Source organism: Mustelus asterias, chromosome 26 (assembly GCF_964213995.1).
Source record: "Mustelus asterias chromosome 26, sMusAst1.hap1.1, whole genome shotgun sequence".
NCBI classification, from domain to species: domain Eukaryota; kingdom Metazoa; phylum Chordata; class Chondrichthyes; order Carcharhiniformes; family Triakidae; genus Mustelus; species Mustelus asterias.
The window spans coordinates 1,341,941-1,360,572 of record NC_135826.1 but is presented as its reverse complement, the minus strand read 5'-3'; the positions used below and the strand labels follow the sequence as shown (position 1 = coordinate 1,360,572).

Sequence of the window (18,632 nt, the reverse complement as noted above, 5' to 3'; positions counted from 1 at the left end):
AAACCATAGAAATCATAGAAATCATAGAAACCCTACAGTCCAGAAAGAGGCCATTCGGCCCATCAAGTCTGCACCGACCACAATCCCAGCCAGGCCCTATCCCTATATCCCCACATATTTACTCGCTAATCCCTCTAACCTATGCACCCCGGGACAATAAGGGGCAATTTAGAATGGCCAATTAACCTAACCCGCACATCTTTGGACTGTGGGAGGAAACCGGAGCACCCGGAGGAAACCCACGCAGACACAGGAAGAATGTGCAAACTCCACACAGACAGTGATCCAAGCCGGGAATCGAACCCTGGAGCTGTGAAGCAGCAGTGCTAACCACTGTGCCGCCCTAACCACTGTGCCACCGTGCCGCCCTAACCACTGTGCCACCGTGCCGCCCTAACCACTGTGCCACCGTGCCGCCCTAACCACTGTGCTACCGTGCCGCCAAACATGGGCAATTGGGACCAGCTTAGTGGTTAAAAACTGGGCGGCATGGACAAGTTGGGCCGAAGGGCCTGTTTCCATGTTGTAAACCGCCATGACTCTATAAGAACACTGCTTATTCTTCTAAACTCAAATGAGTACAGGCCCCACCTGTTCAACCTTTCCTCATAAAACAACCCCTTCATCCCAGGAATCAACAGAGTCTGGGTTGCTGCTATTTGTACATATGTCTGTCTTTAGACAAAGGTGACCAAATCTGTACACAGAGCTAAATGGTCTCTACAACACCCTGTACAGCGGTGGCAAGACCTCCCTACTTTAATACTCCATCCTCCTTTGCAATTAAGATCAATGTTCTTTCTGGAGGCCGAACAATCTGGGCACCGGTGGGAGTGTTAGTCCTCACAGACAGGAGAGTTTCAATGGATCCTACAACCCAGGACTTGACCCTCCCCTATCTTTGACTCAGAGGGCAGAAGGCCTACCACAAAAGGCTTGTTCCATAGCCAATCATGTCCTCAGTCACCAGCCGTCGACATGAGGGAGAATCCAATGGGGACGAGGCCACTCCTAAGATGATTCACAATTTCTATTTGCCCATCTAATACCCAGCAAAGCAGGGAGACAGCCCAAGTTAAAGGCGCTATATAAATACTGGAGATTTTCTCCAGTGAATTTGTAATCAATGCGATTACAACCATTGCAGAACATGCTCCGAATGTGACACCCCGTTTCCCCCCCCCCCCACAACTCACCCCCACAACTCACTCAGCTTTCACCCCCTGCCCCCCCCCCCCCCCCCCCCCCCGGAACTGACCCCATCGTTCATTTAACAAAGAACAAAGAACAATACAGCACAGGAACAGGCCCTTCGGCCCTCCAAGCCCGCGCCGCTCCCTGGTCCAAACTAGACCAAACTTTACTGGAAACTTCCATGAAGCATTGACTATGAGTGTCAGCAGAGGAAAGATCAAAGCACAGTGGGGAAAGCTGGCAAGGACCAATGATTACAAGCCGCTGATTACAAACCAGTGATTACAAACCAGTGATTGCAAGCCGGTGATTGCAAGCCGGTGCCAATGCATCACCGTCAGCCTGATGGCCATCTCTGCGAGGAATTCATGTCCTTAAATATTTTATTGTAACGGAATTTGGATCAGATTTGTACAGATTCAGTGAGTGATTTTAATGACAGCAGCAGCACAATAAGGGATTCATTTACAGTTTGTTTTGTTGATTCTGTAATGTTTTAACTCCTGCGTTGCTGACCCAATCTCATTCTGATAAAGGAACTTCTTCAGAGGCTTTTTATGAACAGACTTCACAGTGCTGGTCCCAGCTATAGAATCAAGCCATTCGGCCCATCCTGCCTCTGCTGGCTCTTTGAAAGAACGATCCAACACTTCCCCACACTCCCACACGACTCTTCCTTTCAAATATTTATCCAATTCTCCTTTGCCAGTTGTTCTTAGATTGGCCTTTCAGACAGAACATTCCAGATCAGAACAACTCGCTGCATAAAGATTCTCCTGAGTCTTTGATCAGTAAATCTCTGTCCTCTGCTTTATAACCTTCCTGCCACAGGGAATAGCTTCTCCAGTTACCCATCAAAACTCAGCCAAGTGTTAAACTGATCTTTCTCTACACCTTAGCTGTGACTGTAACACTACATTCTGCACTCTCTCCTTTCCTTCTCTATGAACGGTATGCTTTGTCTGTATAGCGCACAAGAAACAATACTTTTCACTGTATACTAATACATGTGACAATAATAAATCAAATCCTATTATGATACTGGACACTGATTAAACCTCCCTTCAATCCCCTCTGCTCAGAGGAGGTGAGCGATACCCCAGGGGCTGTCGGAAACAGAACACATGTGATTTTAACCCCAGAATCCGGGTGTGTGGGCAGTTGAAATGCTCCCAGGTCTTGGCCGCCTTCTGCCACTCCCAACCCACTCTGATGAACAGACACTGAGGCTACCTGCCTGAAGCAGGAAGATCCTCCTTTATACACAGACTGGGCCCAGGACTGATCTGAACTCTGTCCTGTCTGATGGGAAAGCTGCAGGGAGGTGGCAGCAACTGGAAGTGGCCCAAGCAAATCGTGCTGTTCACTATTCTCACGAGGTTAGGAGCTGCGGAAAGTGAGGCTGTGGCTGCAAAAGGGAAGCTTAGGCCCCCCTCTGCCCTGCGCACCCCCCAACACTCATCCCACCCTCCCCATACCCCCCCAACACACCCCCCCCAACACTCACCCCACCCTCCCCTCACCCCCCCAACACACCCCACCCTCCCCTCACCCCCCCTCCCCTCACCCCCCCCTCCCCTCACCCCCCCTCCCCCCCCCTCCCCTCACCCCCCCCAACACTCACCCCCCCCAACACTCACCCCCCCAACACTCACCCCACCCTCCCCTCACCCCCCCAACACTCACCCCACCAACCCTCACCCCCCCAACACTCACCCCACCTCCCCTCACCCCCCCCAACACTCATCCCACCTCCCCTCTGCCCTGCAAACCCCCCCAACACTCACCCCGTCCCCCCCTGCTCTGCACACCCCTCCGAACACTCACCCCACCTCCCCTCTGCCCTGAAAACCCCCCAACACTCACCCCACCCCCCAACACTCACCCCACCCCCCTCTGCCCTGCACACCCCCAACACTCACCCCTCCCCCCCACTCTGCACACCCCCCGACACACACCCCACTCTCCCCACCCACCCAACACTCACCCCACCCCCTCACCCTCCCCTCTGCCCTGCACACCCTACCCCACACCCTACCCCCCAACACTCACCCCTCCCCCCACGCTCTGCACACCCCCCCCAACACACACCCCACCCTCCCCTCTGCCCTGCACACCCCCCCACCCCCCAACACTCACCCCACCTCCCCTCTGCCCTGCACACCCCCCCAACACTCACCCCACCCCCCCATCCCCCAACACTCACCCCACCCCCCTCTGCCCTGCACACCCCCAACACTCACCCCTCCCCCCCACTCTGCACACCCCCCCGAACACACACCCCACTCTCCCCACCCACCCAACACTCACCCCACCCCCTCACCCTCCCCTCTGCCCTGCACACCCTACCACTCACCCTACCCCCACCACCCTCCCCACACCACCCCCCTCACCCTCCACTCTGCCCTGCACACCCTACCCCCCACCACTCACCCTACCCCCACTACCCTCCCCACACCACCCCCCTCGCCCTCCCCTCTGCCCTGCACACACACCTCCCCACCACCCATCCCCCCCCACCCACTCACTCCATTCCCTCTACCCATCCCACCTTCCCCGACTCCTCCTTCCACCTGCAAGACTCTCTCAATACCCAACTCCCTGACCTACCTTATCCTGCCCTAACTTTCTCTTCCCACTCACCAGCCTATGGAAACTTCTAGCATATTTCAGTCAGGCAGCTGACCCAAGGACGAGATCAGCCCAGACTCCCCACGTCACCCAGAAAGGCCTCAGCCATGGCCTACCTCGGAAGGGCATGTTTGCCCGAGTCTTCAGGTACATCCTGGTGCACCGCTTGCTGTTGATCCATTTGACATTGTAGCCCAGGGTGTTACAGCGATGCTTGCGACAGTTCAGACACATCCCTTTCTCGAAGGATCGGTGGTTGCTGCACCGATAAGCCTTGCATGGCTGGTCCTCGTACAACAGGGAATCAATGAATAAGCGGATCGAACGTTCATGTTCACACTTCACAGCTTCTGAAAAGGCTTCGGAAAGAGAAGAAGGTGTTGAATAAATGGTGCTTACACCATAAGACCATAAGACCATAAGACATAGGAGCGGAAGTAAGGCCATTCGGCCCATCGAGTCCACTCCACCATTCAATCATGGTTGATTTCAACTCCATTTACCCGCTCTCTCTCCCCATAGCCCTTAATTCCTCGAGAAATCAAGAATTGATCAATTTCTGTCTTGAAGACGCTCAACGTCTCGGCCTCCACAGCCCTCTGTGGCAATGAATTCCACAGACCTACCACTCTCTGGCTGAAGAAATTTCTCCTCATCTCTGTTCTAAAGTGACTCCCTTTTATTCTAAGGCTGTGCCCCCGCGTCCTAGTCTCCCCTGCTAATGGAAACAACTTCCCTACGTCCATCCTATCTAAGCCGTTCATTATCTTGTAAGTCTCTATCAGATCTCCCCTCAACCTCCTAAACTCCAATGAATATAATCCCACGATCCTCAGACGTTCATCGTATGTCAGGCCTACCATTCCTGGGATCATCCGTGTGAATCTCCGCTGGACCCGCTCCAGTGCCAGTATGTCCTTCCTGAGGTGTGGGGCCCAAAATTGCTCACAGTACTCCAAATGGGGCCTAACCAGTGCTTTATAAAGCCTCAGAAGTACATCCCTGCTTTTGTATTCCAAGCCTCTTGAGATAAATGACAACATTACATTTGCTTTCTTAATTACGGACTCAACCTGCAAGTTTACCTTTAGAGAATCCTGGACTAGGACTCCCAAGTCCCTTTGCACTTTAGCATTATGAATTTTGTCACCGTTTAGAAAATAGTCCATGCCTCTATTCTTTTTTCCAAAGTGTACGACCTCGCACTTGCCCACGTTGAATTTCATCAGATTACAGATCCCAGGCTGTGACAGGAACCCACTCAGATTCTGTATCAGTCTCGACTTGAAATTATCAAGAGAACCTGCTTCATTAACACATCAGCGCCTACCACCCCCTGTCTGTTAGTGTGATCTCACAACTCTGAAACTCCCTTGCAACCTGGATGGGGTGGGTACTAGGTAAATGGACATTCTCTCTCTCTCTCACCATCACAATACAGAATCCCATTTATCCAACCTCCTGAATGATGGTGAGCCCACAAATGTCCAGTAACCACCATGAACATAGAACATAGAACAGTACAGCACAGAACAGGCCCTTCGGCCCACGATGTTGTGCCGAGCTTTATCTGAAACCAAGATCAAGCTATCCCACTCCCTATCATCCTGGTGTGCTCCATGTGCCTATCCAATAACTGCTTAAATGTTCCTAAAGTGTCTGACTCCACTATCACTGCAGGCAGTCCATTCCACACCCCAACCACTCTCTGAGTAAAGAACCTACCTCTGATAATCTTCCTATATCTCCCACCACGAACCCTATAATTATGCCCCCTTGTAATAGCTCCATCCACCCGAGGAAATAGTCTTTGAACGTTCACTCTATCTATCCCCTTCATCATTTTATAAACCTCTATTAAGTCTCCCCTCAGCCTCCTCCGCTCCAGAGAGAACAGCCCTAGCTCCCTCAACCTTTCCTCATAAGACCTACCCTCCAAACCAGGCAGCATCCTGGTAAATCTCCTCTGCATTCTTTCCAGCGCTTCCACATCCTTCCTATAGTGAGGTGACCAGAACTGCACACAATATTCCAAATGTGGTCTCACCAAGGTCCTGTACAGTTGCAGCATAACCCCACGGCTCTTAAACTCCAACCCCCTGTTAATGAATGCCAACACACTATAGGCCTTCTTCACAGCTCTGTCCACTTGAAGGCTCAGTCTCTCTTCTCCAAAAATGGCCTCAAATCTTCATCATTGGATAACATACCCGAGCAGAGAGGCGGATTCTAGTTTTCAAATGGAGTTTTTTTAGTCTATTACAGATACAGCAAAGTAGCTGTTTGTACCCAATGTCCCCACATTACCCAATATCTGGTTACATCACAGCGAAGCCCAGAGGGGAACAGTAAGACTTTCTTATGATCTTTGTGATTGTGTCTTGCACATCTGTTACACCAGATGTGGGGGGACCGTGGGTTTTACAGCTGGAAGTGTGGGAAAGTGTTTCCCTGTGAGTCCTCAATATGGACACCAAATCTCATGGCACCAGGCTACACATAGACAAGGAAAACTCCTTTGACAAAGGGTCACCTGGACTCGAAACATCAGCTCTTTTCTCTCCTTACAGATGCTGCCAGACCTCCTGAGATTTTCCAAGATTTTCTCTTTTGGTTTCAGATTCCAGCATCTGCAGCGATTTGCTTTTATCCAAGGAAACCTCCTGCTGGTTACCACCTCCCCTCAGCTGATAAGCCAGTACTTCTCCATGTTGAACACCACTTGGAGGAAGCACTGAGAGTGGTAAGGGCACAGAACGTACTCTGGGTGGGACTTCAATATCCATCACCAGGAGTGGCTCAGTAGCAACACCCACAGACCGAGCTGGCCGGGTTCTAAAGGGCATCGCTGCTAGACCCTGGGACTACAGCAGGTGGTGCAGGAACCAATAAGAGAGAAAAACATACTTGACCTCATCCTCACCAATGTTTAATTTATTCACATCAGGGTCGCTGGCTGACCAGCATTCATTGCCCATAATAATTGCCCTTGAGAAGGTGGTGGTGAGCTGCCTTCTTGAACTGCTGCAGTACCTGAGGTGTAGGCATGCCCACTGTGCAGTTAGGGAGGGAGTTCTACCATTTTAACCCAGCGACAGTGAAGGAACGGAAAATATTTCCAAGTCAGGATGATGTGTAGTTTGGAAGGGAACGTGCAGGTGGTTGTTACTCACAACATAGAAACATAGAAAAATTACAGCACAAAACAGGCCCTTCGGCCCCACAAGTTGTGCCGAACATATCCCTACCTTTTAGGCCTACCTATAACCCTCCATCCTATTAAGTCCCATGTACTCATCCAGGAGTCTCTTAAAAGACTCTATTGAGTTTGCCTCCACCACCACTGACGGCAGCCGATTCCACTCACCCACCACCCTCTGTGTGAAAAACTTCCCCTAACATCTGCCCTGTACCTACCCCCCAGCACCTTAAACCTGTGTCCTCTCGTAGCAGACATTTCCACCCTGGGAAAAAACCTCTGAGAGTTCACCCGATCTATGCCTCTCAACATCTGATATACCTCTATTAGGTCTCCACTCATCCTACGTCTCTCCAAGGAGAAAAGACCGAGCTCCCTCAGCCTATCCTCATAAGGCATGCCACTTAATCCAGGCAACATCCTTGTAAATCTCCTCTGCACCCTTTCAATCTTTTCCGCATCCTTCCTGTAATGAGGCGACCAGAACTGAGCACAGTACTCAAGTGGCTGTAGTGGAAGAATCACTCCAGATTGGTCTTTTAGCTTCCAGCCAGTTTATTGTAAGACACTTCCTCTGTGTGTCTTTTAAGGAAAACCAAATAAACTAACTCAAATTAACTCAGGGACAAAGTAAAAGGGGCAGCTCCCCAAAAGGAGAGGGAACAGCCCGAACAGAACAGAAGTACAAAGGAAAATTAAAACATCAAATCATAATGTGATTATCGGGGTCTATAATGCACCCCAGCCCCTGCAGTGCCCAACGGGCGCGGAGGGCGGACACTTCCTTGGTGCTAATAACCTACAAGAAGCTCTTCCCCAAAGTGTTCCAGCTGCCTCTATTGATAGGACAATCAATGTCAGATGTTTAACTACACCCTGATTAATAAGGATTAATACTACATTTACAGAGATGTTCCCATGTGTCTGCTGACCTTGTCCTTCTAGATAGCAGAGGTTGTGGGTTTGGAAGATGCTGTCGAAGAAGCCTTGGTGAGTTCCTGCAGAGCTCCAAGGACAGCTTCTCCAGTCTCTCTACACAACCCAGTGCAATCTCTGGACCCTCTCCAAAGTCTTGACATACTTTATCCATCATCCAGGGTTGGATCTAAACCCAGGCTCCAGAATGGAAACTAATCAGTCAATGTCCCACCCAGTTTCCAACGCTTACCAAAGATGCCAAATGTGGCAATGTTGTTCACCGCCTTCTGCAAGTCACAGCCGGGCTGGAAGCTGCCTCCATTCGGATAGATGTCGACATGTCCAATCGGCTGCCGGATCCCAATGCTAATTCCCAGAGATTCCCTGGTGAAGGTGTGGAGAACATCAACAAAAGTGGCATCATCGGGAGACAGACGGCCGTGAGCGTGGGTTCCCTCAAACACGGGCCCAGCTGGATCCAGCCCTAAAAGGATTTGAAAATTGGAGCCAGATTTTAATAAAATACTTTTTACCCCAAAATGTTAAAATTATTTTCACTGTCTTTGTGATGTCCCAACTATGTTCAGGGTTCTGGGTTTTACACAGGGAGAAAGACTTTGTTGCATATGTAGATTCACACTAACACACAACAGGTTTTATTGAGAGATGCCCTCTGCACTGCACAGAATACAAACTGAAATTAAAACAGCAGCCTCTGCAACACCCTAATGACATCGCCATCAAATCATGTGATCATCTCTTAAAGCAATCTGCAACACTTTTAAATATATAACCGTCTCTACGGCCTTCCTGCAGCGCAATGTTACCCCAGGGTTAACAGAGACATTTGACAGTAGGTCTAGCCTCTGAAAGGGGGATTGGTTCACAGAGCAGTTTCATTGGGCAGGGGTGGAGGGGTGTCTGCCTCCACCTTGTGCCATCCAGATAATCACATTGCTCAAACACAATCCACTTGGAAACTGTGAAGGAAACAACGAGCCAATCAGAGATATTTTCACTGCACTACCTGTAATCCGGCCAATTCTATTGGCTGTGTGACTCCCTGCAAAGCCAGCCACATGAGCTCCGAGGCTGTATCCAATCAGGTGCATCTTGTTCAGGGGATTATTTTCTTCTTGCTATGAGAACCATAAAACAGATGCGATTGGTTTAAAAGGAAATCATGTGACTAAATAATTAATGCCTCTGGTCGCAACCGATGTTTGAGCCCCTCACCTCCAGCCAATCAATGAGCTTGGCGATGTCTTGACCAACCAGCAAGGTATTCTTGGCTGCTATTGGGTAATGCTGGTGGGCCCGTTCCAGCCAATCCACAACGAGGACATTAGAATCAGGCTCCCTCTGGTACAGAGCGATGACCAACTTCTCAATCCAGCCCTCAAACATTCCACTCACCTGAAAATGTACAAACAAAGCACTCAGTCCCACCCTCAACAAGTTCCTGAACAGCTTCTGTAAAAGGAGGGACACTTTCAGGTGGGTTTCTCTGCCAGGCAGGCTTTCTGCAGCTTGCCGGGCAAGGCCAGCACCTTCCTCACCCCTTCCAACCCCCCAAACCCCCCCCCCCCACCTTGTCCACCCCACCCCCACCTCCCCCTCTCCTTCACTCCACCCTCCCCACCCCACCCACTTCCCCATCCTCCTCTTCACCCCACTCTCCCCACATCCCACCCCCTCCCCACCACCTTCCCACCTACCCCTTTCCCACCTCTCCTACACACCACCCCCACAACCCCTAACCCCTCCCCACCTTCCCCCACCCACCTTCCCACCTCCTCGCCCAACTCCCACCCCCCTACCCCCCTAACCCCTCCCACCTCCCCACCCTTGCCCACCTCCCTCGCGATCTCAGTTATGATGGCCACGCTGTGCTGGCTCTAATCAGTTGCAAATACTCACGCTCCAGCCATGGATGATGAGGAATGTCTTGGAAGTGGTGTTGAAGCGACATTGGCTCAGTGTTTCCACTTGCCCAGGGAGTATAAAACACACATCCTCATCCGGCTTTGACAAGCGGCGCAGTGAGAACCTGGTTTCAATGGAGTTCAGACCTTCAATATCGTTGCTGTGTTGTTTAAGGACACTATCTGGGAAAGAGGTGGAGGAATAGTTTAGCTAAATGTTCACTGAGAGTTGGAATCTCTGGAAGCATCTGGTCAGACGTGAAAAGCGAAATGAAGAGGGACACGATGTTCTTGTTGGAAACGCCTCAGGGCACAAGGATTCCAGACTGAGCTTCTATTGCTGAACCCAATATTAAGCACAATTCCATCGCCCGACACTTCATTCTGCAAACATTAGAAAAGCAACTACTTTTCCCAGCTAGCCTCATTCAATGTATTCCTTACGGAATCAGTGTTGCCTGAACTCCAGGAATCCCTCACTCTACAGCCAATTCATCACTTTCAGTTTAGGAAGAAAGTCACCCAGAGGATTACTGAACAGCTCATATCACAGAAAGTCACACCTGCCATATACCGCACCTTCACAACCTCCATATACCACACCTTCACAACCTCCATATACCGCACCTTCACAACCTCCATATATCGCACCTTCACAACCTCCATATACCGCACCTTCACAACCTCCATATACCACACCTAGAGAATCCCCATATACAGCACCTTCACAACCTCCATATACCGCACCTTCACAACCTCCATATATCGCACCTTCACAACCTCCATATACCGCACCTTCACAACCTCCATATACCACACCTTCACAACCTCCATATACCACACCTTCACAACCTCCATATATCGCACCTTCACAACCTCCATATACCGCACCTTCACAAGCTCCATATACCACACCTACACAACCTCCATATTCCGCACCTACACAACTTCCATATACTGCACCTTCACAGCCTCCATATACCTTACCTTCACAACCTCCATATACCGCACCTTCACAACCTCCATATATCACACCTTCACAACCTCCATATACCACACCTTCACAACCTCCATATACCACACCTTCACAACCTCCATATACCACACCTTCACAACCTCCATATACCACACCTTCACAACCTCCATATTCCACACCTTCACAACCTCCATATACCACACCTTCACAACCTCCATATACCACACCTTCACAACCTCCATATACCACACCTTCACAACCTCCATATACCGCACCTTCACAACCTCCATATTCCACACCTTCACAACCTCCATATACCACACCTTCACAACCTCCATATACCGCACCTAGAGAATCCCCATATACAGCACCTTCACAACCGCACCGTGACAACCTCCATACACCGCACCTTCACAACTGCCATATACTGCACCTTCACAACCTCCATATTCCACACCTAGAGAATCCCCATATACCGCACCTTCAGAATCCCCATATATACCACCTTCAGAACCTACATATACCACACCTTCACAACTTACATATACCACACCTTCACAGCCGCCATATACCGCTCCTTCACAACCTCCATATTCCACAGCTAGAGAATCCCCATATACCGCACCTTCACAACCGCCATATACCACACCTTCACAACCTCCATATTCCACACCTAGAGAATCCCCATATACCGCACCTTCAGAATCCCCATATATACCACCTTCAGAACCTACATATACCGCACCTTCACAACTTACATATACCACACCTTCAAAGCACTGCCAGAGCATCCACATACCGCATCTTGAGATTGTCCATATCACCACATCATCAGAATGCAACCATAACCTGCAAATACCACACCTTCAGAACCTCCATATACCAGACGTTCAGAATGTACATTTTCTGCACGATCAGAACACACTCCGGTGCCAGTAAGATGGCGAGAGGTGGGAAACCGGGCGTGAACTTAACCTTTCGGTTCTCTGCCGATCTTACCGGCTTGCCCTGCCCATTGGCCAGCGAACGGTAAGATCACCCCCATTGTTACAAGAGTACGTTGTGTTCATCATGGGCTGGCAAAGATGAAAATGCTCACATGAAGTTGTGTTTGGTCGCTTGGAATAGATGCTAACATCGAGAATCTGGTCAAGCAATGTGATCAATTCAAATGCAGCAAAAACTGTCGTCTGTGGACCTTTTGGAGTGGCCAGGTCGACCATGGGTGCAGCTACACATCGATTTTGTGGGTCCATTCATGGGCAACATGTTCCCACTCATATCAGATATGCACTCCAAATGGTTGAACATACACAAAATGAAGCCCACAACTTTGTCAGCAACTGTCGAGAAATTGGGACAGACATTTACCCCACATGGGTTGCCACAGGTGCGAGATACAATAATGGGACTGCTTTCACTAGTGAACGAAAACCAGTCGCATTCAACATATTTGAACTGCACTCTACCACCCTGCTTCAACTGGACTGACTGAGAGAGCCGTCCAAACATTCAAAGCCACCATGAAGAAACAGTCATCAACCTCTCTACAAACCATCGTTAACTTCCTGTTGCTGAGGAACTGGAGCTCAGGGAAGACCAGGAGCAATAGGCAGCTCCAAGAGACTGTCTGCTCCGAGACCCCGTCTGCACTGAGACGCTGTCTGCACTGAGACGCTGTCTGCACCGCGACCCCGTCTGCACTGAGACGCTGTCTGCACTGAGACGCTGTCTGCACCGCGACCCCGTCTGCACTGAGACTGCTGTCTGCACCGCGACCCTGTCTGCACTGAGACTGCTGTCTGCACCGCGACCCCGTCTGCACTGAGACGCTGTCTGCACCGCGACCCCGTCTGCACTGAGACGCTGTCTGCACTGCGACCCCGTCTGCACTGAGACGCTGTCTGCACCGGGACGCTGAATGCACCGAGACGCTGTCTGCACCGCGACCCCGTCTGCACTGAGACGCTGTCTGCACCGCGACCCCGTCTGCACTGAGACTGCTGTCTGCACTGAGACGCTGTCTGCACCGGGACGCTGAATGCACCGCGACCCCGTCTGCACTGAGACGCTGTCTGCACCGCGACCCCGTCTGCACTGAGACGCTGTCTGCACCGCGACCCCGTCTGCACTGAGACGCTGTCTGCACCGCGACCCCGTCTGCACCGCGACCCCATCTGCACTGAGACGCTGTCTGCACCGCGACCCCGTCTGCACTGAGACGCTGTCTGCACCGCGACCCCGTCTGCACTGAGACGCTGTCTGCACCGGGACGCTGAATGCACCGCGACCCCGTCTGCACTGAAACGCTGTCTGCACTGAGACGCTGTCTGCACCGCGACCCCGTCTGCACTGAGACTGCTGTCTGCACCGCGACCCCGTCTGCACTGAGACTGCTGTCTGCACCGCGACCCCGTCTGCACTGAGACACTGTCTGCACTGAGACGCTGTCTGCACCGCGACCCCGTCTGCACTGAGACTGCTGTCTGCACCGCGACCCCGTCTGCACCGAGACGCTGTCTGCACCGCGACCCCGTCTGCACTGAGACGCTGTCTGCACCGCGACCCCGTCTGCACTGAGACTGCTGTCTGCACCGCGACCCCGTCTGCACTGAGACGCTGTCTGCACCGCGACCCCATCTGCACCGAGACGCTGTCTGCACCGCGACCCCGTCTGCACTGAGACGCTGTCTGCACTGAGACTGCTGTCTGCACTGAGACGCTGTCTGCTCTGTGACGTTCAGGTAAGGAGAGGCCTGTATTTGTTGTGTGCTCAGTACAGCTCGATAGCTGGGATAATGCAGGTGGTAAGATGCTGGTGTACAGCCTGGCCATACCAGTGGGACACAGTCTCAGGTAAAGTAATTAAGCAGCTGGGAAGTGAGCAGTTGTTGAGGCAAAGCTTGATCAGAGGGAGGTCATGCCGAACAAATTTGATTGAATTATTTGAGGAGGTGACCAGGTGTGTCGATGAGGGTAGTGCAGTTGATGTCGTTTATATGGATTTCAGCAGAGGCTTTGACAAGGTCCCACATGGGAGACTTGTAAAGAAGGTAAAAGTACATGGGATACAGGATAATTTAATAAAGTGGATTCAAAATTGGCTCAGTTGTAGGAGACAGAGGGTGATGACAGAAGGCTGCTTTAGTGACTGGAAGCCAGTGTCCAGTGGTGTACCACAGGGATCCGTGCTGGGCCCCCGATTATTCATCATTTATATAAATGACATAGATGACTATGTGGGGGTAGGATAAGTAGGTTTGCGGATGACACAAAGATTGGCCGGGTGGTTAACAGTGAGGCTGAGTGTCTGGGCTACAAGAAGACACAGACGGAATGGTCAAATGGGCAGATAAGTGGCAGATGGAATTTAACCCTGAAAAGTGTGAGATAGGAAGAGTAATTTGACAAGAAAGTGCTCAATGAATGGTAGGACACTGGGAAGTTCCGAAGAACAAAGGGACCTTGACGAGTTTGTCCACAGATCTCTGAAAGCGGAAGGGCATGTTAGCAGGGTGGTGAAAAAGGCATATGGGACACTTGCCTTTATCAATTGAGGCATAGATTGCAAAAGCAGGGAAGTCATGTTGGAGTTGTATAGAACTTTGGTGAGGCCACAGCTGGAGCACTGTGTGCAGTTCTGGTCACCACATTATAGGGAGGATGTGATTGCACTGGAGGGAGTGCAGAAGATATTTACCAGGGTGCTGCCTGGGATGGAACATTTAAGTTATGAAGAGAGGTTGGATAGGCTTGGGTTGTTTCCGTTGGAGCAGAGAAGACTGAGGGGCGACGTGATCGAGGTGTACAAGATTATGAGGGGCATGGACAGGGTCGATAGGGAGCAGCTGTTCTCCTTAGTTGAAGGGTCAGTCACGAGGGGACACAGGTTCAAGGTGAGGAACAGGAGATTTGGGGGGATGTGAGGAAAAACTCTTTTACCCAGAGGGTGGCGAGGGTCTGGAATGCACTGCCTGGGAGGGTGGTGGAGGCGGGTCATCTCACATCCTTTAAAAAGTATCTGGATGAGCACTTGGCACGTCATAACATTCAGGGCTATGGGCCAAGTGATGGTAAACGGGATTAGGTGGGTGCTCAGGTGTTTCTCATGTGTTGGTGTAGACTTGATGGGCCGAAGGGCCCCTTCTGCACCGTTTGATTCTGATTCAGTGATTAGCAAACATACCATTGGGATGCATGATGGCGCAGTCTGAGTGGACAGGGTAGCAAGCTGAAACTTCCTGACATTAGTCAGAGCACTCAGATGTTAGGTGGGTTCTGCTTGTGTTGTAATGAAGCATCATGGTCAGATCCACAGGTCTCGTTATGGAGTTAGCCCCATTTCTGAATTGGAAAGAATGATCTCCAAACTCTCCTGTGCCCAGTTGGTGCTGCACTGCCCTGAGCTTCTGAACAGGGAGGGCAGGTTCTCTGACAGGTCTGTCAATGTACCCAGTATCTCATCCTGCTTTCTCTTCAGGCTTTCTCTGAATCCCCATCAAAATCTTCATCCGATTCCTCTGCAGTAGAACTCGTGAAACCTCATTTTATGTCAGACTTCTACCTGTGTGACCCTTCCCCCAGTCCCAGCTGCAGCCCCCCGTCCCTCCCCCCCACCCTCCCCCCCCCACCCCACCCCCCCCACCCTCCCCCCCCCCCCCCCACCCCCCCCACCCCCCCCCCCCCCCACCCCCCCCCCCCCCCCCCCCCCCCCCCACCCTCCCCCCCCCACCCCACCCCCCCCACCCCCCCCCCCCCACCCCCCCCCCCCCACCCCCCACCCCCCCCCACCCACCCCACCCCCCACCCCCCCCCACTCACCCCCCCCACCCCCCCACTCACCCCCCCACCCCCCCCACACTCCCCCCCCCCACCCACCCCCCCCACCCACCCCCCCACCCCCCCCACCCCCCCACCCCCCACCCCCCACCCACCCCCACCCCCCACCCACCCACCCCACCCCCCCCCCCCCACCCACCCCCCACACCCCCCCCCACCCCCCCCCACCCCCCCCCACCCCACCCCACCCCCCCCACCCCACCCCCCCCCCACCCACCCCACCCCCCCCACTCCCCCCACCCCACCCCCCCACTCCCCCCACCCACCCCCCCACCCCCCCCACCCACCCCCCCCACCTCCCCACCCCACCCCCCCCCAACCCCAACCCCCACCCACCCCCCCCCCCCCACCCCACCCCCCCCCACCCACCCCCCCCCCCCCCACCCCACCCCCCCCCAACCCCAACCCCCACCCACCCCCCCCCCCCCACCCCACCCCCCCCCACCCACCCCCCCCCCCCACCCCACCCCCCCCCCCCACCCCACCCCCCCCCCCCCCCCACCCCACCCCCCCCCTCCCCACCCCCCCTCCCCACCCCACCCCCCCCCCTCCCCACCCCCCCTCCCCCTCCCCACCCCCCCCCCCTCCCCACCCCCCCCCCCACCCCCCCCCCCCCGATTCTAGGAGAAAGGCACAGGGTCGGGTTGCAGAGCGGGGGCGGGGAAGAGGGGTGAGTGAGAGGCACAGGAGGCCGTCAGTGGGTCGCATAATCAGCGCTGGGGGTGAAGAAATGGAGCAATGATTGCCCTCTACTGGGTGGATGTTGCTGTGTGTGGTCATACCTCCCAATGACTGATCAGAGAGAGGGCTGTGAGCCGGCGAGTGCGGTGATGTGCTTATCTCAGTGTGTGTGTGTGTGTGTGTGTGTGTGTCTCTGTGTGTGTGTCTGTGTGTGTGCGTGGGGCGGGGGCTATGAATGCTGGGGATGCATCAGGCTCGTTAGAAGATGTCTGAGAGGCAGGTGGTTCATTTGTAAAGGTTCCTGGTTTTTGAAGAGGCGTTTCACTCCATCACCTCACATGGTCATTAACCTCCTTCCTGAGCTGTATGCAGGTGCTCTGAACGCTGCTACTCCAGTTGGCAGTGCCATCAGCTCCCGCTTTATCACTGCCTGTCTGGAGTGTCTCTGTGAACAGAGATCCCCTCTCCTCCTGGACATTAGCTCCTGCCAGAGAAACTTCTGTCTGCATTGTTACACCAGATTTACCCTTCTCCCAGTTCTGTGCATCTCCCCACTTCTCTCTCCCCTTTAACGGTGCAGCAGCCTCTCTCTCACACACACAGGGCCTTGCTGAGGCAGTCAGCATCACAGCAGCTACATGGCCTATAGACTGCTATCATTACAATGATACACACACACTAGGGAGGAGTGGCCAACAGTGCATCGTGGAACCTGTGCCTGTTTGAGCCGTTTTGAATTTTCACCCTAGCTCTTCAATCCAGTGGCTGGGACCTCATGCTGCCTTTGCAGTTTCCAGTGCCTTCAGCCATTTCTTGATATCATGTGGAGTGAATCGAATTGGCTGGAGACTGACATCTGAGATACTGGTGACCTCTGGAGGCCGAGATGGATCATCCACTCGGCACTTCTGGCTGGAGTTATTGCGAATGCTTCAGCCTTATCTTTTGCACTGATGTGCTGGGCTCCTCCATCATTGAGGATGGGGATATTTGTGGAGCCTCCTCCTCCAGTGAGTTGTTTAATTGTCCACTATCATTGACAACTGGATGTAGCAGGACTGCAGAGCTTAGATCTGATCTGTTGGTTGTGGGATCGCTTAGCTCTGTCTATCAGTTGCTGCTTATGCTGTTTGGCACGCACGTAGTCCTGTGTTGTGGCTTCACCAGGTTGGCACTACATCTTTAGGTATGCCTGGTGCTGCTCCTGACATGCCCTCCTGCACTCTCCATTGAACCAGGGTTGGTGGTAATGGGAGAGTGGGGGGATACACTGGGCCATGAGGTCACAGATTGTGGTCGAGTACAATTCTGCTGCTGGTGATGGCCCACAGCGCCTCATGGATGCCGCGTCAGGAGTTGCTAGATGGGTTCGAAGTCTATTACACTTAGCACAGCGCTTGCACACAACACGATGGAGGGTATTCTCAATGTGAGGTCACGGCTGTCCAGTAACACTCGCTGTTCAAGTCTTGTTCCTTCAGCCTTCAGAGAAAGGTTAATGATTAGATGAATTGTCTCATTTAATTTAACACAGTCTTAATCAGAAGATCATGTCACATCAGCCTGGTAACATCTTACAGGCAATCACTCCTTCCCCCTTCCTGCTGCAGAAGGTCACATAACCTCACCTCACACTGTGTTTGTAACAACCCACAAGCTCCCTCAACCCACCACACTCACACACATCAGAGGCAATAATAATCCCATGAGGAAGTCATGGTGTGGGTCCTTCTTACTGTTAAACCTTAAATATTATCTGAATGAAAAGACAACAACTGCAAAATAAAAGCCAAAATATTCACCTCCTCCCACACTGTTCAAAACACAACACAGTTAACCGAAACCTTTTACTTTTATCACACCAGGAGCTGTCCCTTTAAGAGTTGCTGTGTCACATTCTATCTCACCAGTGTCAACAATGGCTGCCACTCATTCGTATTTGCTGCATTCACCCAAATCCATCAACATCACACACTCTGCATCTGATCACGCGCTGAGACACCATTAGCAGGACCGCAGCCTGCAATATCCCACTCAACAAGAACCTGCATTTATATAGCATCCTGAATGTTCTGAGGGGTCAGTTAGCTCAGTTGGTTGGACAGCTGGTTCGTGATGCAGAGGAATGCCAACAGCGTGGTTTCAATTCCTGTACCGGCTGAGGTTATTCACAAAGACCCTGTCTTCTCACCTCTCCTGGCGTGTGGTGACCCTCAGGTTAAATCACCATCAGTCAGCTCCCCCCCCCTCAAAGGGAAGAGCAGCGAAT

The 18,632-nt window shown here is 52.4% G+C and overlaps 1 protein-coding gene across 1 annotated transcript in view; it reads right to left on the bottom strand.

The window, feature by feature from the left end:
- The window catches only part of LOC144479400 (lipoprotein lipase-like), a 41,937-nt gene extending 24,773 nt beyond the window's left edge, over positions 1–17,164 (bottom strand). The window contains exons 1-6 of the mRNA XM_078198023.1: positions 17,039–17,164; positions 9,863–10,046; positions 9,179–9,358; positions 8,970–9,081; positions 8,193–8,426; positions 3,942–4,184 (exon numbers count right to left, since the gene is read on the bottom strand). Of these exons, the coding sequence (XP_078054149.1) occupies positions 3,942–4,184; positions 8,193–8,426; positions 8,970–9,081; positions 9,179–9,358; positions 9,863–10,046; positions 17,039–17,067 (982 nt within the window). The 5' untranslated portion in view covers positions 17,068–17,164. The remainder of the gene's footprint in view (positions 1–3,941; positions 4,185–8,192; positions 8,427–8,969; positions 9,082–9,178; positions 9,359–9,862; positions 10,047–17,038) is intronic.
- Between the last annotated feature and the right edge of the window lie 1,468 nt (positions 17,165–18,632).